This window comes from Strix aluco, chromosome 4, assembly GCF_031877795.1.
Source record: "Strix aluco isolate bStrAlu1 chromosome 4, bStrAlu1.hap1, whole genome shotgun sequence".
Classification (NCBI taxonomy): Eukaryota; Metazoa; Chordata; class Aves; order Strigiformes; family Strigidae; genus Strix; species Strix aluco.
Window position 1 is genome coordinate 20,900,360 of NC_133934.1, and position 26,557 is coordinate 20,926,916.

Genomic DNA, 26,557 nt, shown 5'->3' on the forward strand with positions numbered 1-26,557 from the left:
ATTCTTCAATAGTAAATATGAACCAAGTAGAAGAAACATGCCTGTTTTGATGGCAAAATGCTAGTTGCTGATTTTTTTTAGGGGAGCAGACTTATCATTTCTCTCTCTTGAATGATAAGTAAGTTCAGATCTGAGAAAATCTCAAGTTGCATGGTTACAATTTTACATAGTTATGTCTGCCTTCCAATTGATTGTGATTTGTAAGAATAATTTTTCTTGATAGTTCAAATATATTTCAAATGATCGCTGCAAGTTGTCTAAGTACTTCACAAGGGCAAGCTAAAGCTTCTGCTCAAATAATCAATTGTTGGAGAACTATGAATGGGAGTTTTCAGCTGACAAGCACTGGCCCATTTGGCTAAGTGGCAAAATTCTGTGAACTAGCATGCCTTTGGAGAACAGCCACTTGTAATTTTGTGATTATTTTTGGTCTGTCACAAATATAAATATTTTCTAAATTAACCAATAGTTGAGAATTATTTCTTGATTTGCAGTATTCATCAGTTTATTTTACTGTATTTGTGACTTTTTGTTACTTTTCTATGTAATAATGAAGTAATTTTATAATCTCAAGTCTGTATGTGTTCCTTGCAGTATGTATTGCGTCAGGGACTAAAGTGGCACTATTTAATAGACTTCGATCCCAAACAGTTAGCACCAGATATTTGCACGTAGAAGGTGGCAATTTCCATGCCAGTTCACAACAGTGGGGAGCATTTTACATTCACCTCTGTAAGTAAAAATGAAGCAATGTGTCTTTTCACCTCCCTTCCTTCATCCCCACAAAAAAAAGTCCTGCATTTTTTCCTCCATATTAATTGCCCGTATGCAGATATGTTTTGTTACTGAGTGTGTATTTGATGTAATAGTGTGATGTTAAATGTTCCTCCTATTGAGGAAAACAGTGATTAAAACAAATAATGTGAAAATTTCTGTTTCATGCAGTGGATGATGATGAATCAGAAGGAGAAGAATTCACAGTGAGAGATGGCTACATTCATTATGGGCAGACTGTCAAACTTGTATGCTCAGTTACTGGCATGGCACTCCCAAGACTGGTACAGTTTAATTTCTCTAATGCTGTAATTAATTTGTAGAAAGCTACTTAGTGTAATTGCATAGTTGGGTTTGCGTTGTTTACGATTTTTGGCTTTGCATGTTCCTTTTGGTAATACATGTTTTGTATGGAAAATGGCATTCATTTTAATAAAAGTGTATTTTTGTATCTGCAGATTAATTCTGTAAGCAAAGAACAGCTTGTAAAATAAGCATAGAGAATTTTTCAGAATTAAAACCTGCCAAAGTAGGTTAATCTGCAAGCTGTCCTTAAGAAAATGTCTATTTTAAACACAGTAATCTAGGTCCCAATGTAGCAAAATATTCTAAATATTGATATCTAATAGATTAGTAAAGTCTTTGCAGCCAGTAGGACTATTCCATTTGTTGAGTTCAGCACAGCCTTAATTTGAATCTAAAAGCAGTTCTCTATACTTCTAAGGATACATCATTATACCAATATCAGCTTGCAAAAGCATTTTTGACATTTATTAATAGTGTCCATTTTAAATACGGAACATTGGAAACGACTTTGGAATAACATTTTTTTAGAAAGAGACAATTCCAGTCCTTGTCTTTGTCACAGATACAAAATTGTTTATAACCAGGTAAGGTTTGTGAACCAAAAAAAAAAATATTGCTGGATGCACAGTAATGGTTTTTATAAATAAATATAAGTATAGAATTTTTTTTTCCTCCTGTTTTATTCACTTAATGCCAGCCTAAGTGGAACTTTATGTGACTGATAATAAACAGTGTTTCATATGAGATCTTCTGTGAAATTGTGGTTTGTCAGCCCATTATGAATTTCATACAAGACTTTGCTAATTTCACTTAACTAGAAACAATTTTTAGAATGTGTCAATGTAAAACCAGTCTCCCCTGCAGGCAGGTTTTTGGTTTTTGTTCCTCTTCCCAGACTTACTTTACTAGGACTGCAGTGAGAGATGCTCTCCGAGTATCAAACTTAACTAAAAAAGAAGATGACCTGCTCAGAGTAAATGGTATAAAATGAGGATTTAAATAGGTCTTTTTTTTTTTTTTTTTTTTTTTAAATCACATTATTTGACAAAAATCCAGACCTGGTTAGTACTGTTCTGGTTTAGTGCACATGAAATTCAGTAAGAGGATCTCGCTTTATTTGTGGGCTTCATGTTAATATTTTCTTATTGCCACAAGGACATGTCATCATTTATGATTACAGAAACCATATTTGTAGGTAGAAATAGATTAAAACAAACTAAGCTAAAGGTTCCTGTTTTGTTTGCTATTGGGAACATTTGTCATGCTGCCTTACAAGATTGATTGAAGGTGATGCAATTAAAAGGTAACTTGCAGACATTTAATAGGTTAATGCAAAGAACTTTGAAGAAACAAGTTAACCTTGAAACTTATATTGCTACTAATGCCATTTATTATCAGAAATCCCAGAGGACATGGTTGACTTTCTGATTGTCGGCTTAGAAATCTTCAAGTACTTTGGCTGCTGCTTCTGCTGATGTTGCATAAAATGAAGTATTAAACTTTTTTCTAGAAGTTGAGTTAAAATCCCAAGCTACAGATTTCCACTGTCTGTAAGGGAATAACTTTTTTTAATTTTTAAAAATAAGTTAGTATAACAGCTCTGAATTAAGTCAGCAGATATTTTTTCACTGAACTGCCAGATGTAAGAAACAATTGTTCTTTGCAGTTGTCTTCAAGTAATATTTAATGACCAACTGTTGTTAAATATGCTATGATTGATGTGTTTGCAAAACTGTACTTAAGGACGTCTCAATATTGTTAAAGTAGATCCTTGTTTTCAACTGTTCTCGTTCAGCAACCAGCCTGCCACAGAATGTTGTTGATGCTGTCAATGATGAAAGGTTCTGCAGAAGACTATTAATACTTGACCTACTGCTCTTTTGTACCAGAAAATGGAACAAAAGTAGATTTTGCTGAAGCTTCAAGTTTTTTCCCCACTCCTACAGCAAAAAAAGTTAAAATATATATGCATGCAGCACACTGAAGCTGTAGTACTGAGCGTCAATATTGTGTTCTTGTTTCAGAAGCATTGAGAATTATGAATCTAATGTTGGTATTACAACAGGAGGCATGGAAATTTAAAAAAAGAGACCTTTCACTTTCTTTACTGACAGTACGTGTGTAATCTCCACTGTAATGAAGAAATTGTCCTAAATATATATGTACAATTTTCATTCACAGATAATTCGAAAAGTAGATAAACAAACAGCGTTATTGGATGCAGATGATCCAGTATCGCAGCTCCATAAATGTGCATTTTACCTTAAAGACACTGAGAGAATGTATTTGTGCCTTTCCCAGGAGAGAATAATCCAATTTCAAGTGAGTTGTTTAAAACTATTTCAGTAGATGGGAAGCATGGTTATGAAGTTTTCCCAAATATTCTCAGAATATGTATGAGTGCCAGTTTTGCAGTTGGTTTTGAAAGCAAGTCTAATACTTCGTTTTGAAAAGACAGGATGGAAAGCAAGAAGCTTTATCTGTCCCTTTCCAAATCTGTTTTTCTTTCCTCATAACCTTCTTCCATGTCTTTCTAGACAATGAATTCTACTTTCTCCAATGGAAGAAATGGAAACACACTAGGAACTTGTGCATGCAATTATGATACTGTAGCTTAACATGTTGACATACGCCAGTGGAGTTGCACCACTTGTGTGTCCATTCCTAGAATAAATCATCATGAGTTTCTGTGAGTGATTCCTAGTTCCAGCTCCTTGATGATTTTAGTTGCCCCTTCTGTACCTTCTCTTTTTTCACCATGACTTTCTTAGACAGGGAGACCAGACCTGCGCACAATATTCCAGAATTAGACAAACAAAGGATTTACATTGACAAAGTAGTATCTGATATCTTGTTCTCAATATTTTTTTCTGATGGTGTCCAATGTTGTACAAGTCGCCACTTGTGACTGCCATTGCACGTTGAGCTGGTGATTTCAGAAAACTGTCAGTGGTTACTCTAGGAGCCTGAGTTGTAACTACCACTTCCAAGTTCAGTATTTTATGGGCATCATTTACAGAATTTTTCTTTAGAAACCTAATTTTTAGCTAAATTGAAGCTTATTACCACTCTTTTGCCCCCTCTGTTCATTTTGACGTCCTTCTGGACATCCAATCCTTGCAATTCTAACAGCATATAACTACCTGAAAAACAGGATTGTGCAAAAGTTTGAAGATTGGGTTTTACCAGCACACTGGTGAGGATGTTGAATAAAACTGATCGCAACACCAGACTTGGGGAGGGGACTACACTGTTGAGTTTTGTGCATTTTGAAAGGAGAATTACCAATAAGTTTTACATTTTAAAAACCACAACTTTTTATAATCCATTATAATTTCATTTCTTTAATATTTTTTGATATAGAGCTTTCCTGAGGTTTTGGGAGGGAGCATGGGTTAGTGGTGTTTGGTTGTTTGATTTTTTTTTTTTTTTTTTAAACCCAAACATATTATATTCCTTGAATTCCTGTTGTCTGTGTCCTTGTTTTTATCAGTTCTTGGGGAATTCTGTCCTTTATCCATTAATGTTACGCAATTGTTTGTTTCCCATCCTGTCTCCATGTGAAGTCAGTCAATACATGAGGTACTCAGCATGGTGGTAAGGCATTTCAATCTTCCAGTGCCACCTGTTGAGAAAGTTTAGTTACAAAATAAAAGTGTGGGGTGGGAGGTGCCTGGAGGTAAACTGCTGTATTTGGAAGTGACAAGGAGGAATGCTTCTCTAGAGAAGGAGTCATGATCTTTCAAGGATTTCTGTGACAGAAGGAGTAATGTGTCCTGAAATGATTCTTTACATAGTAGGACTTTCAGAAAAAATTCTGTGGCATTTGCTTTCCACTTTGTGGCAGGGGTTTAGCAGATCTAGAGAAGCTAGTTAAGGATCTTGTTTGGAGTTATTCATTTTTGATATTCATGGGTTTATTTTTCATGAGTTGAAGTACATCAGTCCATGCTAACAGGAATTGTAGTCAACCTGTAGGAAAAATGTCATGCACCAAAATAGTGTACAACAGTTCCTGTTTTGAAGTTGGGCTAGTAATTTAGAAGCTCCATGTGTTTCTAATAAAAATATCAGTTGTGTCATGAGCTTGGAAAGATCTGTAGTTACTATCCTTGTCACACACTTCCCTTGCAAGCTGTTTTCAGTGCTTTTTTACATATCAGAACGAAGAGTCCACATGAGAATGCAGATTTGATCTTAACTTCCTTTCATCTGAACTGGTAAATGCTTGCTAATTGAAGTTTAACTAGCAGTTTTGAAGAGTGAAGGTTAGAGTTACATACCTAAATATCCTTAAAACTTCATGGAAGAAAACAGAATTTAGGTATTAAAATTAGAATTTTTGTGTCCCATTTTTTTCTGTGCCTTGTGTTTAACCTACACACAATTTCCTTATTTGTTACTAGATGATGGAATTGTTCAGAGTGCCTTTTGTTGCCATAAAAAATAGTTGTCAGTGTATTTTCTATGTATATATGTATGTATACTTATTTAGTAATATTTATGAGGAAACAGTGAAAGTTTCTGATTAATTTGCAAGGTTGTCACTTCAGCTTCTCTCCCATGTCTTTGCACAAACACTGAAGTACAAGCTTGTGTTTTCCATCATTTTTTGGATGGTGAAGAACTCTTAAAAAGGAAAAAAAAGAAATCTTGGCCAGATGTAAATCATAACTAATGAAAAGTATTCCACTTCAGTCTGTAGCTGTTTTAGTCACTTTGAATTAATAAAACAAGATCTATTTTAAAGTAGCTAATTCTAGTTGCAGTACTTTGTTGATTAATGACTATTGAATAATGTTAAAATTTTGAAAGCTGAACTAAAATAAAACCCAATAATAAACCAAAGGTTGGAGAGGTGACAGTATCATAGGTGAGAGTTTACGGTGTCCTCACAGGTTTTAGTTTTCTACTAGTTTTGCTGAAATGTATATGACTGTTTCTTTAGGTCATTTTGTTAGAGGAAAAACACAAGAAAATGTGTTTTTGAAATAATAGACATTGTTACTGGCTGAGTTGTTTTTTAGCTCTGAAACTTAGCAAACAAGTTACAGGTCAGATTTAAAATTTTTCTTTCTTTCTAAGGCCACTCCATGCCCAAAAGAACCAAATAAAGAAATGATTAATGATGGAGCTTCTTGGACAATCATTAGTACAGATAAAGCAGAATACACGTTTTATGAGGGGATGGGACCGGTCCATGCTCCAGTGACACCTGTGCCTGTTGTAGAAAGTCTTCAAGTAAGTTTATTTTTTTTAAATAAACTCTTTTATGTGAGATTATTTTTGTCATACTGATTTAACCTTCATGGTACCTCTGTGAAATGCTGTAGGAAGGCATTCTTACTAGCTTTATAAATAGGAATATTACTTCATGTTGCAATAATTTCTTAGGTACATTTCAGAATACATGAGCTTATCCATCACAAGAATAATATAATATTGTTCTATACATTAAGAATTTTATTTCTTAAAATACTATGGTAGTAATATCCTTAGGACTTCTACTTCTGTTTGATTATTTAGAAATCAATTTTGGCTCTTAAAACAGCCAATTATAGATCAAAGAGAGACAGAAACCTTGTTAAGAAGATCAGCATTCTGCTGTGGAAAAATTTGGAGCTCTCCTAACACATTCTCTGAAAGAATCTTTGTTCTTTGTTTACAAAGCCTTGTTGATTTCTATTCTGAGTGGCCACTATCAAACCTTAGAAGTTCCTTCAGGATATCAAATTAATTGGCAGTATCTTTTAGATGTGTTACTTTACAGTTCAGTTGTGTAGGTGTGTTTGTTTCAGTTTTATCCAGCTGCTAGAAACAGCACTGTTTACAGTTCTTGTACACATGCGAAGATTTTTTTTCTGAGAGGGGGGTGTTTTATTAATACATGTTTTTTGGTCAATTTTCTTCTTTTTTCTTCTTTTTTCTATTCGCTCCCTTTCCAGTTGAATGGTGGCGGGGATGTAGCAATGTTGGAACTTACAGGACAGAACTTCACTCCAAATTTACGTGTCTGGTTTGGGGATGTGGAAGCTGAAACCATGTACAGGTACAGTATTTCCTACTACTTTTATGGTGATTACATTTTACCGGATGTTTTGAATAGTGTATACTCATGTGTATACGCTCAAGAATATACTTTCTGCCCTGCAGAAAGGGTTCTGGGAGTGCTGGTTGACAGTAGGCTCAGTATGAGTTGGCAGTGTGCTCTGGCAGCCGAGAGGGTAAACTGCACACAGCTGGTCGAAAGAGGTGATTATCCTGCTATATTTGGCATTGGTGCAGCCTCACCTTGAATACTGTGTGCAGTTCTAGGCCCCACAATTTAAGACGGATGTGAAGGTACTTGAATGTGTCCAGAGGAAGGCAACAAAGCTGGTGAAGGGCTGGAAGGAATTTCTTTGGATTTGTCTAGTTTGGAGAAGAGGAGACTGGGGGATGACTTCATTGTTCTCTACAGCTTCCTGAGGAGGGGAAGTGCAGAGGGAGGTGCTGAGCTCTTCTCCCTGTTACCGTGTACCAGGACACATGGGAATGGTTTAAAGCAGCACCAGGGGAGGTTCAGACTGGACATTAGGAAGCATTTCTTCACCAAAAGGGCGATCAGACACTGGCACAGCCTTCCTAGAGAGGAGCTCGATACCCCAAGCCCTGTCAGTGTTTAAGAAATATTTGGACAATGCACTTAATACTGTGCTTTAACTTTTGGTCAGCCCTGAAGTGGTCAGGCAGTTGGACTAGATGATCGTTATCCGTCCCTTCCAACTGAACTATTCTGTTCTATTATATTCTTTAAGCTTAAGTTTTACTGTGCTCAGTTGACTCTCCTGTTTTTCAGATGCGCAGAGAGCATGCTATGTGTTGTTCCAGACATTTCTGCATTTCGAGAGGGTTGGAGGTGGGTCCGTCAGCCAGTCCAGGTTCCAGTAACTTTGGTCCGTAATGATGGCATCATTTACTCCACCAGCCTTACCTTTACATACACACCGGAACCAGGGCCACGACCACACTGCAGTGCTGCTGGAGCAATCCTCAGAGCCAACTCAAGCCTCATGGCTTCCAGTGAAACAAATACAAACAGCGAGGGAAGTTACACAAATGTCAGCACAAATCCAACCAATGTCACATCATCTACAGCAACCGTAGTTTCCTAACTACTGTTGTTTGTCTGGACTTTAACTGACTTTTAAGTGCTACATTCAAGAGAACTGAACAATTTTTGTGGTTTCGTGGGAAAACACCTTTCCATTTTAGGTGATATTATTTGAACCTTGTTACCTGCAAGTGCTGATCTTAAATATAGAAGCCACAATAAAAAAACAAAAAAAAAAAACCAACAAAAAAACCCCCAAACATCCGAAACATAAGAACTTTATTGAAAATCTATTTTTCAGCTGTTTTTTTTTTTAATGGGCAAGAAACAAAAAATGTGGCTGGGATACATGTCGAGCAAACTAGAAAACATGAACACAACATAGTTTTTATGGACCAAGGAACTTGTATAAGCTTTAGTATAAAAGGTACATTTTCACCATACCTTTTTTGTATCACAACATATAGTACACTTTTGTTACCAAATAGTTTATATTTTTTTTTCCTCTGAGCTTTTGCTCTGAAGTATATTCAGGTTCCAAGCCTGACCATGCTTGTATAATCTAATTACCATACTCTTCCAGTTTTAAAAAAATATATATATTTTTGGTCTGTGGCTGGAACTGTTCCTTTTTTTAAACTGAAGTCTTGTGACTTTTTATGAACTGAAATTGTTTTTATTTCAGCAAGTAGAACCTTGTAAAGGCCAGCATATTTTTTTTAAGATTATATGAAGTCTGTGCAAAAGCTTTAAAAAATGCCTCTGCCTTGCCTGCAATACATGCAATGTATGTTAACTTTAGTGCTCTGTTTTCAGTCATTGTTAATAGTTATTTCTGTTTTCCTTTTTTAAATATGTATTTATAGTGATAATTCATGAGGTTCTAACATTACATGAGTGTTTTTTTTAAAAAGTGGCATCTCAAGCAGTCATGTTAATGATTGTTCATGTCACAGGCATACGTTGGTGTTTTTGAAGGGTTGTTACTGGGTTACTCCCCCTCTTCCCCTCTTCCTTGCTCAGTCATATTGCATCTGAAAATGTTTCAGGATCTGTTCAGGTTTTTCTAATCTTGTACATAATTTGTATTAAGTGTAAGTTAAATGTTTTATTTCGAAAGTGGAATGTTCCCAATAACTTCATTTGGCGGCATGTCTTCTGTCTTGTTGGCATGTAACTAAAATACCATGAGAAGTATGTGCTACAAATGGGATTGGTAGGTGATGCCCTTCGTCACTTGAGAATCACAACAAGCATGTTTTTCTTCATTCTGTTCAGTAAATTAGGCCAGACTTTGGTGTAACACTTGTATTGAGAACGTGCTTTCATTGTGAAGTGATCATACCATAATAACTAGAAGTAAATTTTATGACTTAAAAATGGGCAAATAGGAAATCCTAAAAGCACTATGAAGATGTCAACTCCTCCCATCCTTATTTCCTATGGGTTTCTCTTTCCCTGCCAACAGCTTGTGCAACATTCAAGTCTTCTCTCCATCATAAATTCAAGGCTCATTTGCACTTTGACTTTGTTGGTTATTGCATTTGTTTTTCATTTTGACTTCGCCGTGTTTTGTCCCTCCTTGTAGACCTGCCTGCTTCATTTGTATTTGAAAGGATACCCCAGTAGTTCCTTTGTAGTCACAGAACTAGGCATAGAGTCATAGGACAAGTTCTGATAGCGTGATCTTCCTCTTTAAAAGCCAAAATACAAATTTTATGGTGTGTTCAGCCTTTTCTATACCCTGAAGCAAGAGTCACAACTGCTGTGTAAATCTGAACCTGTGGCTTCCTACAGTGCATTGCATACAAGCTTATCTGTTGAACATTTTCACAGGGTTTTTATTTGTGACCACTTATTCCAGTTTCAACACCCACCACCATTTTAAAGCATTGTTTCTGCACCGTATTTGTGTACTCTGATGCTCCATTCAGCTTGTTTGCTTTAGTGCTCTGTTGTATGTGTAAAAACAATGTGGTTAAAGGAAGAAATTGGTTATAAAGCATACTTAGCTAATAGTAAAATCAGTGCCACTGTCCTAAAATGTGCTCGTATTCTTCCACAGGCCTTCGTATTTGCTATTCTGTATTACAAAACTTATTCCCCTGACATAGTCGCAATGCTAGTTCTTAGCACTAGTGAATACTGCCTCACCTCATCTCTGTTTCGGTGACCAAGGGCAGAATTCATTGTGGCCTTATCTCTGTTTTAACTGTTTACTGGCATTTACTTGCAAATCTGTTTACCTTTGTACGTGCTATAAAATTTTGTTTTAATTGTGTTGTGGCAGGAATCATTTCATGGTGTTTTTGTTAAGAAGCACAGAAGTATCTTGCAGCACGGCTTAATACAAGAGCCACAGATTTTCATCACTAATTAGACTGAGAATTAAAATGAGTGATACATACATATATCAGATTTAGAGGATATTCAAGAACAAACCATGATATACACACAGTAGGCAAACCATAAAAAGCCTTTTAACCTTCAAAGACTATTTCAAATAGCTTTTCAGAACTTGACACCTGCTATTGTACTCATTATTTTAAATTTTTTACATGTAAATGCAATACTTTTTATATTCAGTTTCTTTACTTGCAGTAATTTTGCCCAATAGATATAATATCCCTTGACTTGTAAAGAACCTAATGACTTAGCCTAATTTCTGCTGTTCTACACACTACAGCCAAGTGGGTGAAAAAGAAGAGACTATTAAGTTCTGCTTACAAGACCATTTTACACCCCATTTTTCCCTTGGGCTTGTAGCTCTGTTGTTGCCAGTAGTTATTCTGTAGTACAGAAATGGTCTTCCAGGTCCTTACTGTTGTTAAGATGTCCAGTTGTTCAGATATATTATCTTCCTGAACTTTTTCCTGTGGGGTAATATTGTTACATTTATTGGCCTTGTGAGCTGTTAATCAATTTTCATTATATTAACAATATCTCAAGATTTTGATAAAACTACTTTTAGAATGTTTCAGTATGAAACTATTATAACTGTTCAAGTCTAGCTGTTAAGTCTGCTGTTAATTCTATATACATAGAAATTGAGTCTGTGTTCGGAATGTTGTTATAGTTCCAACTATAGAAAGAAAAAGCAGATTAAGTGCTCAAATTTAGCTATGCCTTTTCTTGTTTTCTTCTGTTTGGAACTGCATTTCATAATTCAACACTAGCGTAGTCTTTAATAATCTGCTGCTGATGTTTTTCCTAATTATTTGCCCCGAGGGCATCCCACAACTGTGTTAATAATGGTATTCTGTAATTCTTTTCATTGCACAGACTTGCAAGATCAGAATGGTTACCCGAAAGACATGAACTCAAGACATAAATCAGTGAATTCCCCATATTCAAAATATTAATACCAAGTGAAACAAATTATCTATTGGAAGTAAACTACCCACTTATAGATTAAATGACTCCATAGAGGTATCCGTCTTGGAACTAAGATGCTCTGCAATTATTAACCATATTATTTACTTTCTTTCAAAAGCAGCTGTGTTTATGAGTACTGAACAAATGTGTATACTTTCCTGTGCCAGACTTTTGATTTTGTTTTCAAGCACTGTACTGTGGGATTGAGTGGCAGCTTTGTTAGAAAAAGAAGTATATTAGGGTTTCTACTTAACCCTTTTAGGACTGAACAATTTCTTCCTTTTAGAAGCTGTAAAATAAATGAGCAGTTGTAACCTTGTAAACATTCTGTCTGTGTTCAGCACTGCATTTGCCCCATCTGGAGGTGCTATGCTAATGTCATTTTTTTTTAAATCCTGTAGCATGTGTATACATTCAGTCTTAAAAGGGTTATTTTTACAAACTGTGCACCTGTAAAGTTTCTTAGCAATAAGGTAGAAAAATGAGCAAGTTTTTACCATAATTTTGTAGAATTAATTGCTCAGTTCCATATTTCATCCAGAAAAACCCTGCAATATGGGCAGTTTTGAGGATTAAATAAAAGTGAAATGTAAACCACATGAAAGTCTTTTTGTCAAGTGTACTCTGTGTGTGTATGTGCATATACTATCGGGGTTTTTTTCTACAAGGCTAAAGGTAAAATGCTATGTTACTGTTCATGTGACAAACATAATTGAACATCTGTATGATTATATAAAAGTAGTTATCATTTGATCAGATGCTGAAACTTGCCATGTTTTTCTGGGTTTTTTTTCAATGTTAACCAAGAAATATGATTTTTTAAATTTTTTGTGTGTGTGTGAATAAACAGTGAGGTCATCTATGGAACCAGAACAACACAAAAGAAGACCGGCCCCAGGAGTGGAAAAGTCATCAGTAGTTGTGCGGCTATGCACACTGGACTCCACTTAAACGGGATATGGAATGTCCACCCAGAAATCTAAATCGGTTTCATTATTGCTTGTATTATTGCTGGAGTTAGATAAGAAACTGTTTTTTTAATAATGTAAAAAAAAAAAAAAAAACCAACCAAACAAAACGGTTCACTTTTTTGTATTATTTATTAAATAAGAAAAAATGAACTGTGTTTAATTATTTAACTTTAGCAACTTTATTATTGTAACTAGTATATCTGACTTACTTTCATCCTTTTCTTAGTTGCATACTGTCTGATATTTCTTTCAGTTGGTTAATAACTAGAAGTAGGAATTTAGCAAGCTACTTATTTCTTGCTCTATACTCTAGTAGGACCATAAGGAACAACTAGAAATTATGTGCACTTGTAGTTTGCAAGCACAAGTGACATGGTCACTTGAAAAAAGTTTCTGAGATGGGAAGTGGACACAGCAGAGAGAGAATTTAGAATGGCAGAAACCTACCAGTACTAGTTTTGTATTAAACTAATACAAGAACTCCTGGCTTGTCAGTAACACTGTGGAGGGGCCAGAAGTGATTGTTAAGAAGGTGTGGCAAGAGCAAGAGAGAGATTTCCTTGGAAAAAAATAGATTATTTGACTATAAGGAAGCATTACAGATTTATGTTGAAATATCTGCAAAGGTGAATGCCATTGTTATTAAGACACATAAAATAGCCAGAAAATGAACACTGGTAGAGCTTCTGCTGTTTGAAACAGGAACATTATGAGCAGATTACATTTCAAAATTATTTTAAAGGCTCTTGCAGTCTGTTTCTGGAATGGTAAATTGATTCTTCTGGAATAGAATAGAAATTAGATCTGAGGTTTTGGCAAAGAGAGCCGTTACTTGATAAACTTTAGTGTTGGCATAGTTGGAAGAAATTGCATGGGTTGGTTCTTGTTTTAGGTGAACTAGAGACATAAAAAAATATCTTTATCTAAATTTTGGCAGTTAGCTATATATCTAGTCTCAGCAATAAATCCTGTTAAAATCCAGAGTAGAGGATTAAAAGGAGAATGGTGTGAAATTATTTGGCTAGAGGAAAGGATTCGTTGGGAGGATTACATGCAGTATATGCTATTTCAGAACATTCAGAACTGCAGAACTGGGACAGGTAGTTTACCTTTCACAGTGCCCTATGTAGATTGGAGTTGCATGCTTCAAATAAGGACAGAAAAAATTTGTATGTGCTCAATTAGTGTGTCCATAAATTGCTTTACGGATATTTATTTCTGATACCCATCAACACATGCTTAGTGTGAGGCCAAAAGCATGAAGAGTTACAGCCCATATTTATTTAGAAATACTTTTGTATTGAATATCAACATTAATTATGTACGCTAAAGAGAAATAGGTTGAGGGAAGTCTTGATTCTTTGTAGAAGCAAGCTTGCAAGCCAACTGCTGTCTGAAAAAGATCTGATAAAACCTTCAGAATTTGACATCTTTCAGGTTCTGCTTCTTCAAGTAGGGAAATGGATGCATAAAAGTTTGCTGTCGTCTTTTCCATGCGCTATTGCCTTTGTCTTCTAGTCTCAGTTCCCTTACTTTTCATGTGTACTTTCCCAGATCCTTAATTAGTTTGCATTTTTTCTCAGAATGTGTGAGTTCTGCTGCATGATTTAGGAGAGGAGTCGGTGTTAAGGTGAACTGTAACTTTTGAGGCTAACATGCTGTCATCTCTCTGTGCTGTGGGGTGAGGGAGAAAGAAGTGATGGTTGTTTTTTAAGCTGCTTGTAGGTACATTGAATGGAAGTTTCTACAGACCTGACCTTAATGATCTGCAGGTCTTTATCTGAAGATGACACATGTATTTGGAACCATATAAAGGTGCTTGTGAATCTTTATCTGAATTTAGAAATTCTTTGCTGCTTACTCATCTTTTAATTATATTTTCTGTCTTGTTGCCCCCTCATCTATGTTCATTACAACCTTAAATCTTCCCTGTTTTTAACTAAAATACCTTTATTGTATTTGCTGATTTGTTCACTGGGAAATTTGTCCATTTCCACCTCTGTGAATCCCCACAGATGTGTTTCACGGGCAAGTTGGGACCTTGTGCCATTCGAGCTACTTCTGTGCCATACCTCCATCTCTTACTTTCTGCTTTAGCTTCTCCTGAATGACTTGACTTTGAGGCCTTTGACATACAAATAAATAATAGCAACTGCATTCGCATTAAGACATTTATAATAAATTGCTGTCCATTGGCCATCCTTTACAGAAGGAAGGATTTCGTTACAGAAACTGCACCCCTACAGACCACATGATCAGAATCTTTTTAAGAACTTCATAGTTCTGCTTGAAGAATAACTTCAACAGTTGTGTAAAAGATAGAAGCACAGATCTAGATGTACTATGTTTTCTGTCTTGAAATTGTCTGCTTTAATAACCAACTGCTCACAAACATATCATTAGTTCTTAAAATCTCCAAGTGACTTTAATTCTGGTTTGAGCCCAGTGACTTTTTTTTTTGAGACTCTTTGTTCTAGTGTTTCTTCTTGATTTTGATAATTTTGATAGAATTGTACATAATCCGTTTAGAGTTAATGCAGCCAAGGTATCTGTGCTGTGAAAAGGGATGTGATCCTGAGATCCACATTGGTGTGTTCATTACACATGGCAAATGTGACAGCAGTGACTTCAAACTTGGTTTTTGGTCTCTATCCACGACAACTTTGCATGATACTTCTGTATGTGCATGTAATTGCAGTGTTTAGTTCAGTGTGAGCTCTGAATATTTCTTTACCTGCATAAACATCTCATGCAGCACTATGTACACACACATGCAAAAAAAGACCCCAAAGACACAAATGGTTGGTTTTTATTGTTAGTTTCTATTGTTCCCTTTTGTCCCCAGTAATTATCGTTACTATAATGTCTTAAATTATGACTTCTTATGGTACTTTTTTCTGTTTGTTCTCAATTAGGTGTGCTTCAAATTCTATTGCAGTTCTCTCACTGCCAACGGTCTTACTTTGTGGAAATTGGGAAAGGGCAGATGCAGGATTCATGGTGACTGAATCTACTGCCTTAAAAAACATAATTGGGAATTCCCCAAAAATGGGGGAGATTCAGCAACATTATTAGATTTTTAATATGAAAGAAATCGTTAGGTTAGGAAATCTGATTTTTTTAATATCTTGATCTTAACAAAAGGTGTTTCTATGCCTTTGAAAGCAGGAATTTTAACTTTCTCACACTGTGTAACATAAGTTCTGTGAAATTTTTTGTTAGCAAGACAGAGAAAACAAGCCTCAACATACAGACAAGGCAACTGCAGATTTGCCTCTTGATGTCAGTGCAGTTTCTAACAACATCTACTTTCTTCTTTTCAGGGAAGAAAGGAAGTGGTGCCATTGTTCCTTTATTCTGCTCAGATTTCCTTTATTCTGCTCAGATTTTATAGGTGTTGCAGCCTGATTTGTGTAACAGTCATTTTAATGACAGCAATTATAGTTGCTAAAGTGGCACAGTCTGGCAGCCTGCAGTAATACAAAGCAGAATGCCGTATGAAGCCATTAAAAAACCCCAAAAAACAACAAAACATTAAATCTTGTATTGACAAAAGTAGGCAACTAACACAAAATTCTTGATGACGTAGGAGTTTGGTTTATTTTTTTTCCAAATGAAAATGTCTTGTGGCAGTGCTGTGCAGATTACTAATTAGTTATTACAAATTACAAACTTCTGAGCAAATTAGGTTATTTCTGAAGGGCCTGATGTGGATTAACCTTTGTGTGGGCATGTGCATCTGTTTTGACAGTACTTTTGCTGCTCCATACTGCTTTTTACAGCATGCTGGGTTTTAAGGAGCCATCTGGGTTTTAGACTCCGCTTGATGCGATGACCTCAGTTGTGAGACTGATGTTTATATCATCTTCCCAGTTTCACACATTCAGAAAGTTTTGGACTTCTAAATCAATTTTAGGGTAAACAGTTTTACCTTGGAGATTTAATAGACATACAAATCAAACAATGGTCTGAAAAAATGGTTTATTCTTTATTTAGTTTAGAAGTAATGCTGATAAGGAAAATTTTTATTTTGGGAGGATAAATGCAATTAGCAAGTGTTTAAGCTTTCAGATACATCTGCACTTTCTACCAAGTAGTTCATTTTTTCAAGTTAATAATTCTATGCTATTCAAAGAAAAAATGTAATTGATTTGTATTGTTGTTTTGTATTTTTACCCTCAGGTACCTTGGCTCTTGAGCTGTCATGAGCCAAGTGTGTTTCATCCTAAAGTTTATGATCTGGGTGTCTATATCCTGGACCTCTTAGAAATTCAGAGCTTGAAAATACAAATTTTGGTAACATTCTACTTCTGCACTTTTTACTGTCAGTTTATGGGTAAACTTACAGAAAATAGATACCAGCTACCAATATAAATGTATTAAATTAGAAAACAAAAAAATCCATCTCCTCTCCCTGGACATTAGGATGGTGAAACAATAAACTAGGCTTACTACCTGCATGGGGTTATCTTCACAGAAAGGAGAAAATTTAAATATGTCATGCAATCATAGCTTTTAAAAACTATGTGTGAATCTGCGCATGCGGCTTGTTACTTAAGCTACCTTGAGGAGTACAGTTATGAAATATGGGTAGAGTTTTGCCATTCATCTACCAGGAATCTGAGAAAAGTTTATTAACCATTTTCACATTATATTACAATCTAACTTCTCTTTCTTTCACCTGTACTTTCATCCTATTTTAACAAGTAAATTATTTGCAGCTGGTCATATTAGAGTGAACACTAACAATGTTGATGTTTATCTTGATTTTCAATTCAATATGTGTCTATGAAAATGTTCCTTTCTTTTAAAAATGATGTTTAAATGCTAGACAGCTTGTGAAGTGTCCTCTGCAAAAGCATTATGGCATGTTCAATGCAAATTTAACTGTTTTCATGATTCTGATGCAGAAAAATCACAGTCCCAGTACAGTAATATCCTGATGCAAAGGACATTTGTCCTGGTCCCAGGTGGGGGTGGAAAAAATTAGTTTAGACCTTAAGTTAAACATAAGCACTGCCAGATTTTTACATAAGGTGGAAAGAGAGAGGTAACAGCAAAAGTGAACACTAGTTTTTAAGCCAGACTGCTGGAAATTTCAGGGGTGATGGGAGTTAAGGATCATGTAATGGATGCAGTCATTAAAGTCTGAGTGTTACTTGTCATATAGGCCAAGAGGATATGTGGTTTGTTAGGGTTTTTTGTTTTTTTTTTTTTTTTTTCCACTGGCCAACAGTGGTGTTGCCTCAGAAGGAGGAATGATCACACATGAATCTCCTCTGTCAAGTACCAGTTGTCATCTGTCACCTTGATGGCCAGAACTTACGAATCATTTTATCCTAAAGCCTAACAATGCAAAATGGGAAAAATCAAATAATAGATAAAATATAATAACAATTCAATAAGATCTGGACTAGCAGAAGAGAGTTACAATCTTGTTCTCTAGCAATTCATTAATTGTCATTGGTAAACAATAGCTCAAGTATAAAATATCAAATCGTATACAAGATCTATCGGGAAATCTCAGGCATGTGTGCCGTCCAAGTTGAAATTGTCATGAATTTACCTAATCTTAACCAATTTGATATATTTTACAAACCCACATCAAGCAAGTTTTAAAGTGGAAAAGGTTAAAAAAAAAAAAGTCTGGTTAAGATACTTGCTTTGGATGCAAAGCTGGGACACAAGTAGCTCTCTTGCATCCCACTGAAGTACAGTAATAATTTCTCTAGGGATTTATAATCTGTTTTCCCTGATTTTCCAATTAAGAATAGTTTATAGGCATTGATAAAACCCCAGACCAGAGAGGCTGTAAAGTCTGTTTTCCAGGCACCTGTTTAGTAGGTCCATTTCACCTGGAATGGAGCAAACTGAGGTTTAAATCCTTTTTCCGAAACAGGAACAACTAAAGCCTGTTTCTCTCTCATCTTAAATCAGAAATCTGTCTTAGACTAGAGGAGCTTTTCCCCTGCCAAAAAAGGTTCACTCTGACTGGCTCATCTCCACCACAAAGGTTTTGATTAGGTAGTTTAATAGGAAAGCTCCTGACAAACTCGCACTTCACCTACCTTCCTAGTTGAAGTTACACTGTATAAAGTTCTTCAAAGAGTGAATTATATCCCTGAGATGGATAAATACAAATGATATGATGCGCACAAATGAAAAGCAAAGTCATGTTAACCGAGGATGCTTAAAGAGCGATCACCTTTGGTACTTTCAGGTCCTTCATAAGGATCTGGGCACAGCAGACCATAGACAAAAATGCAAGGGGTAAGAATGGATTTGTGTATAAGGGTCACTGGCGCCTACTAGACTGCAAACTGTAGCTGCTGCCCAGAAAACCCCCGCTGGCTGTTGTTTGATGATGAGTATGCCAATAACGTGCTGGGTTTTTACTTGCTAAGCCATCTAAAAAAGTCAGCCTGGTAATCAGCTGAGCTTTTGCATGGAGAGGTGCAGGAATCTCAGCTTCGAGGCAGAGCTAAAATTTCAGTTCATTAGGAAGGTAAAAGAAGAATTGTTTTCTTGTAAATGATACAAACCCTCCAGCACCTTACTGCCACACTAACACTGTTCTATCTGCTCTAAATAACCTGAAAAAAAACCCCAACAAACCTGCACTTCAACTGGCCTGCTGGAGACTCTTGACTTCAGTGGCCTCCCAAGCCCCACCCCCTGTATAAATGAGTGCTTGGGGTCAGAATTAGAAGTCCCACTGGATACACCTGAGTAGGATTCTGGGCTGATGTATTTAAGACCAGTGGGAGCAAACTCTTGAAAATAAATACACCATCACCTCTTGGTTACCCAGAGAAAATGGAAGTTGTGCTCTATTCTGACATTCTTACCCAGACAAACTCTCATTGATGACAACAGAATCTGCAAATGTAAGCCCAAGATTGTTTGCAGCGGCTGCTGTTTGGGAACAAACAGGATTAAATGGGACTGACCCCAGGCTGGGTTTGAAGCAGAACTAGCTAATAAAGGATACGAGGTTTCCAACTCATCAGCACCTTTAGTCATCAGCATCAGGTATTCTGCACCTTTACTTACATGATTTCTTGCAACATTTATCCCTTTCTGAAGATTTCTGTTGCAGGTATAAACTACATCATCCACTCACCTAGGACAAAGACATTTAAATGTCTACATTTTAAACAAATTCCTTCTTGTTTCAATACAGCAAAATCCATGTACTCAGTGGCCTGGAAATGCTGTGCCTACTTCACCAAGTACCAAAAATTTTAATCTACTCTCTCCTTGCTGCCCAAACCTCCACCTCCCTTAACAATACATATAAATGCGCTGCCAGTCTTTAAAATGTATTGCAAAGAGTAAAATCTAGAAAATACATCTGTGTCTCCTGTTATTTTCAGTGCCATTGGTAGGCCACTCCATAAGAGGTAGATTAGTTGTCACATCTTGCTTCACACCATGGAAAGAGCTGAAGGGTTGAAATGCAAGAAACCAAAATGTGCAAGATGATCCAACATTTTCAAAAGGCAGCTTTTCAGAGAGGACATGGAAATCCTGAAATATTAATAAAATTAACCTTAGAGTTTGATGAAGCCAACCAAAATGCATCAGGAGGAGCAATAAAAAGTCGCTTTAATTTTCTGGATACAAAGCAACAATAGTTTTGTTGGTGATCTGTGTGTGAGAGTGTCAGGTCTGACATACTCCACATGGAAAAGAGAAATTGCCAGAATTACAGATCAGTCATAGGAGGTGAAAGATAAAGGTTTGTATTAAAGCTATGAAACAAAATAAAGAGAACTTAAGCCAGAGATGAAATTTTGCAGTATTGAAAAATGGCATAAAGTTACTTGATCGTGTAACTTAAAAAGCAGGTGTTTCCAAGTGTCCCTTCTTCAAAAGCCCTCCCGACTGCTATCTACGATAATTGTTCACACAGATGCAGAGTCTCACAGACACAGGAAAGTACTCAAATGCACTTGCACAAATATGTTCCTCCAGAGAGGACCAAGGACAAATGTAAGTAAATAACAATTCTTGGCTCAGAATCAGAGCCTGAAGTTGCACAGATGGCTACATTTGAGCCCACAGGCATATGGAAATAATATCAAAGTTCTTCAGTTTGTTTTATGTAGTAGGAGATTAGAAAACATTATTCAAACTAAATTTGGAGGAAGCACAGATGCAGCATGAATCAGTTATAAAATTGCATTTTGGTAAGTTTATATTAATTTAGAAACATGTTGCTCTTGGTAGAATTAGGAGAATAATTGAATGTACAAGGCATTGTAGTCTAAGCAGACACATAGATTTGGAAATTACTATCTAGCAAAGCCAACTGGTAGCACCAGGATGCGTAACAGACTGCTGCTGTCAGTCGTCAGAATGAGGACACAGAAGCTCTGCAGTGAAAAAGAGCTTTAGCAAAAGTGAGCTGGATGTGGGGCAGGAGAGGCAATACTTATTCCCTCCTAGCAGAGAGTACCTTTTTTTTTAAGTTTCTTTACAGGATGCTGCAAAGAGTAGACTCTTTCAATTACCGGTAACTGTTAAATGCAAGCACCACAGTTTGGTGGGGGAGGAGGGCGTTGGTTGTGGGGATTTTTTTGTTTCTTTTTTTAATAATCCCTTGCTTATTTAGGTACTTGTTTTTCTACTTACCTGACTGCAACTGGTTTTTATGGTTTCTGAACCTTTGTCACTTCTGACTGACGGAATATAGGGTCCCTATGGACTGCCTCCTACCATGCCAGTGGTAGCAGAGATGAGGTCTGTGTCGTCTGGTGGACAAGATGTGGAGGTGCAGCTCTGGGGAGGTCCCATGGATGCGCAGTGTTCTGTGGTATTGGGCTTTGGGGACAGAGGAACATAGCATTATGTTCTCTTAACCCCTCAGCTAGACTAGAACATTACAGTATTGTGGCAGTGTTGTTCAGACTCCTCATGTGAGAGATGCCTGACCTGTACAGGTGTGGTACAGTGCTCTCTGCTTGGCAGCAGTGCTTTACATGCAGCAGTTTCTCCGTGGCCCTGAGAGCACTTCTCCATCCAGCTTCTCTGCTTGGGGCTCACTGCAGAGACTCCCAGCTCCTGGGGGTCACCTGGTCTGTCCTGCGGTCAGAATCCCTTCAGCAGCAAAATCCTATGCAAGGCCTGTAGAAAAGAAATTAATTCCAGAATAGTTGTTTTCTTTTCAAATCTCCACTTGCAGCCTTGCCTAAAATGAGTGCTTTCATACCCAAAATGAAGTTTGATTTTTCCTTCCATCTTGCTGCCTGGGGAAACTTTTGTCTGCCCTGCACATGTCTCCTTCACATACAGGGCACAGCTGCCTTTTCTCTTGCTCTCAGGAAGGTCTTGACAATCCAAAACCAAAAGTGTTTGCAAAGATTTTCTCTCTCCACAGATCAAATTGCATAGTTCTTGTCTCCTTATTATAATTTTTTCTCTCACTTTACAAGGCTGAAATGTTTCCTGTTCACCTTCCCTTCCATTCCTCACCCTGTTTGGGCTCTGCAGAACCACGTTTCCAGCTGCAAGTGCATTGGATTCAGCTTTGTCTTCAGTCACCAGCTTTCTAAATATTTGTTCTTCTACCAGTCTTATTAACCTCTTACAAATCTTACAAAAGCAATATAGGACAAAGCTGTACACCTGCAGCTTGCGTGCTCTCTCTCTTCCTCTCGCTCTCTAGGCAGCCTCTGTAACTGGAGGCTTGTCTGTCTTGGCTTCAGTGTGTAGCAAAGCAAGCCTATCCCAGTTTTAATAAATATTTGACAAATTAGTGCAGCGGAAGAGTCACATTGGATGTTAATAAACATTTGATGTCTTGTGGAAAACCCTGCCTTTCAATAAATGTTCTTTGAATTTCCACCAACTTTTACTTTTTAGTGCTTGAAAAAAGGAAGGAAATAAATACAAAAGGAAAAAAATGCTTGAAAAATACCAGGCAATGCACAGCTATGCCTGACAGTCTCTCCTGGACTGTATTGTTTTACTTCAGTCAGTTGACACTATTTAAACAGGTTTCCTATCTAATAAACACAAGGGCACTGAGATACGTTTTCTGGATACTTTTCCTAGATTTGCAATCCCAGGAAAGTGAGGACTTTGGTATCAGCAGAACTCTCTTGTTAAAAAGCCACTGTGAGAACCTGTCTTATGGCCAACAATTTGCTTTAATCACTACTGATTTTCTTGTAACTCGGTTGAACACTAACCGTATTGGACTGCAAATCAAAAGCTCTTTGTCTTCAAGACACAGCAGCCTCCTCCTCCTGCGATGACCTCTGTCCTTCCCCATCAGAAGATCAGAGGTGCATTAAATTAGTCGTAGCACCCTGGGAAGATCAAAAACATGAGGTTGGGTTTTCAACAGAAGCCATAGCTGTGCCCCCTCTGATACAAAGAATTAGTTTCAGTGCCATACCCATAATGTTATTTTTCCTACTTGCCTGTGGACTGCGGCAGGATCATCTTTTGGGAAGCCACCAGAAAAAGCAACTCTAAAGACAGAATGTCTTGGATGACATTACTATCCTTGTATTCCTTTACAATAATAGCAAGCTAGTCGTAGCAACACTGCCAGATGCCACCACAGGGACATGGACTGAGTTTTGAGCCAGTTTCAGAGCAAGGAAGCAGCTCTGGTTACTCTGCATCTACCTTCAGTTTAGCTATGAAATCCTGAAGATGTCGGGTGTTAGAAGGCCCCTAGCAGGTTTGTAAGAGCCAATGCAGCATTCGCAGCTGGCTGACCAGTTCTCTCTTGGGTAGTGTCATCTGTTTATTGCGCTTGCTCCTGTGCTTTCACCTCTGTGTGTCATTCTTCACTTGGTCATGAATGAGGCCTCTTATCAGTTGCTGAATATTATCAGAACAAGGCCCTGAGCCACTGTCCATCTAATAAAAGAAAAAAATTGTCTCTGACAGCAAGCTAAGAGCATGAGCAGCTCCTCCTCTTTCCTATGGGTTTAGGTTCTGTACATGTGACTGTTCTTCATGCTTGCTTTGTAGCACTGGTATTTGTATGACGTTCACGGGAGCTATGCAGTGATTTGTCCACGGTTTTAAATCAAACTCGGTATATAAGTTGTGTTTCTTTATTATATCTGGAGATATTTTCAAAATTTTTAATAACTGCTAAAATAGCAGGAAATAAATTAAGTGGTGCTTACCCCATAGGCGATGATTCCTACTTGATGTTTTCTACCTGCTGATGCTAATGAAGACGTTTTGTTCTTGTCTCACAGTACGGTGGACAACTGACATCTCACTGGCTCAAAATTAGTGCTTTTTGGACACAACTGGGAGCAGAAGCCAAAGAAAGCTCTTCATGCCATAATTATTTGTAGAGATGCAGACAAATAACTCTTAGCAGGGATGATTTGTGATTAGGCAAGCAAAGCAGGAGCTTTACAAATCATGAACATTTCCTTTGCTTTATTTTTTTTTTCCTTTGGTAGGTACACAAGGCAGCCTAACAAGCATTGCAGGAGGAAAAAAATAAAAAGGTTATGTTAGAAATGGGTCTTTTTATAAACTACTTAGACAGAAATTCTGTCATCTTTAAGGCACACATTACTATGATGTGGCTGTAACTAATGAGAAAAGAGCCAGGAATGGGTTGTGCATAAAAAATTGGAGCTGTTTAACAGAAATGAATAATGCATATAGAAAAATGGATAGGAAAACTGTCGTCAGAGGGTGAGCAAATTGCTGACCTACATGTACACCTGAGTGAAGTGTGATTTGGTTGGTCTGTGTCATATTTTAAATGGAAGAGCAAGACATTTTGTGAAAAAAACAAACCAAACAAAAAAACCAACCCAAAAAATCCCAACTCTTTTTTTATGCTCTCTACCACCCTGTCTCTGATGCTGTAATAAAAAGATTACAGCCTCTCGTTTCATATAATTCTTCCTCAAAGCCATTAGGTTCTATCTTTCTTATGTTTCCTCTTGAGAATAGGCACCTTTTGCCACTAGGAACCCTACGGTTAGCTCAAGATCCATTGAATTAAGACTGAGGAAAAAGAAAGTAGCACGTTTACCAAAGTCCTGAGAAATGGAAGAGAAAGTAAGTGCAGTCCTTGAATCTAAAGATACTCTTTGTGTATCCTGATCTGTATAAAAAAACATCAGCTATGGAAAAATGGGCATCTGAGAAAATAAAGGAGGTGAGTAGCTATTAAAATCCTCTCAGCACCTAAACAAATATTTCCAAGATTAATGTTTCATCAGGAAAAAAAAAGAACAACAAAACAACTGCATTCACCATTGTAATTGTAAGATTACAAGATGGTTTGACTGCAGTCAGTAAATGCCTACCACATTCTGGTCTGTGCATAGCGTGAGTATATCTGACTGTAGATTAGCTTTGATTCAGAAACCCTACCAGTGTTATACTCTGTGCTACAGGGTCACTCATCCAGATTTTCCTGGCAGCCTCTATCTGTGAGGTCCCACAAAAGGCAGCTATCTTCAGATCAGCCTTGTGCCCTAGTACGGTTGTGCATGTGGTCTGAGCAAGTGCCTGGTTTTAAGGGAAATCCTGATAAATGCTGTTAGATACTGTGTGAGCATGTGTTTATTTGCTATGCTTTGGCCGCAATATTTCTTTGTTGTATTGTATTATTTCAGTATCATCTGATCCTGAAATAACCTATTCCAAGCCAGAAACGCGTCATGACAAGCTGCGATGCGTGAATGCGGGTTGCACCATCCCTCAGCTGGGAGACAGGAAGAGCCGCAGGGGATGGAGGAGCAGGTGGGAGCCCGGACAGCCTCACCACCTTGCCAGGAAGGGCTTGGCGGCATTGGAAAAGAGGCCATGACTTGTGTAAGGGGATGTAAAGCTTTAGTGGCTGAAGCTCCATATCCACATGCTGCTTTTCATTCAGAGTAACTGTATTTTGCCTTGGCAACAGTGAAATACGTTTTTCATTTGACCCTCCACCAAGTGCTGTATTTAGCAGTATTTTAGGCACCTGTCTTAAAGCACACCCTAATAATAGAGGTTGCAAGTAATAATGACAGAAGTAGCAAAGGAGGACTTGGATGTTATTTAATGCTACGATTTTGTTTTATGAACTAGTATAGACTGTTTGTTTGAGCATGCCAGGAGCCGGTGTTCTTGAGAGACGATGTGTGAACTCAGACATAGGGTTGTAGGAGGCAATTGCAGAACTGTTGTGTTATGGGCAGGATATATTGCTTGGAGCAATGTGTTTCAGGAGTCTGTCAACCAGAGATGATAGGGGGAAATGAAGACGAGAGTGCTTTCTGGGAAAGTAAATCTGGGAAGGAAAATAAACCTGTCAAAGAGGAAAAAAAAAAATCTAGCAATTGTTGGGGGGGGGGGAGCAACCTAGATATTGGGAAGGGTACAGAAGAAAAGAAGATGGTGACATGCAGGTGAAAGAGATAAGAGAAAGACAAAGGGAGAGAAAAACCTGGGAGTCAGGGGAGAAAGGGGAAGAAGAGAAAGACTTCAGATATTTATGGGCATTATACACCTGAAATTTATTGATTTGCCATTTATCTGCTACATCTGGGAAACACTTTGCCTTTAGGTACTGCCCATTGTACATTTTTAGGATAGGATTTCTCCCCCCAACCCCTATAAACTAACGTTAAAATAAGGAGACTTCATGGGATCTTTTATTTTGATATGTTTATTCTACCCACATTTATTGTTGAAGATACATTTCCACTAACAGCAGTATCTGAATTAAAGGAGGATTCCATGGCTCTTTAGCAGTGAAAGGGCAACATTTGGAGCCAGGAATGACTTCTGAAATACACAGATTAGGGAAAATGGCATTAAGATGCATGCAGGTTGCAGAAAGGCTGTGCTAGGAGACCAGAGCAGAAGAAGATAAAATGACTGGATTGCAATATTGCATTTTAAAAACTTAATTCCTACTCCTTGCTGGAATTTAGGTTAAGGGTCATGACTTTGGGAACTCGATCAAAGAGTTAATGCATTGGTTTAAAGACAAAAAAGGTGCTTAGGGGGCAATGGAGGGGAAGAGTGACACATGCACAGACAGAGCCCTGGA

At 37.3% G+C, this 26,557-nt stretch overlaps 1 protein-coding gene across 8 annotated transcripts in view; it reads left to right on the top strand.

The window, feature by feature from the left end:
• RBPJ (recombination signal binding protein for immunoglobulin kappa J region) overlaps positions 1-12,152 on the top strand; it is a 155,763-nt gene extending 143,611 nt beyond the window's left edge. For 7 of the 8 annotated variants that reach the window (XM_074822293.1, XM_074822289.1, XM_074822294.1 and 4 more), the window contains 6 exons: positions 595-732; positions 946-1,058; positions 3,262-3,402; positions 6,166-6,321; positions 7,026-7,129; positions 7,919-12,152. In XM_074822293.1, coding sequence (XP_074678394.1) covers positions 595-732; positions 946-1,058; positions 3,262-3,402; positions 6,166-6,321; positions 7,026-7,129; positions 7,919-8,234 — 968 coding nt within the window. In that variant the 3' untranslated portion in view covers positions 8,235-12,152. The remainder of the gene's footprint in view (positions 1-594; positions 733-945; positions 1,059-3,261; positions 3,403-6,165; positions 6,322-7,025; positions 7,130-7,918) is intronic. The other variant, XM_074822297.1, reaches the window with a different exon arrangement.
• The last annotated feature ends 14,405 nt before the right edge of the window (positions 12,153-26,557 follow it).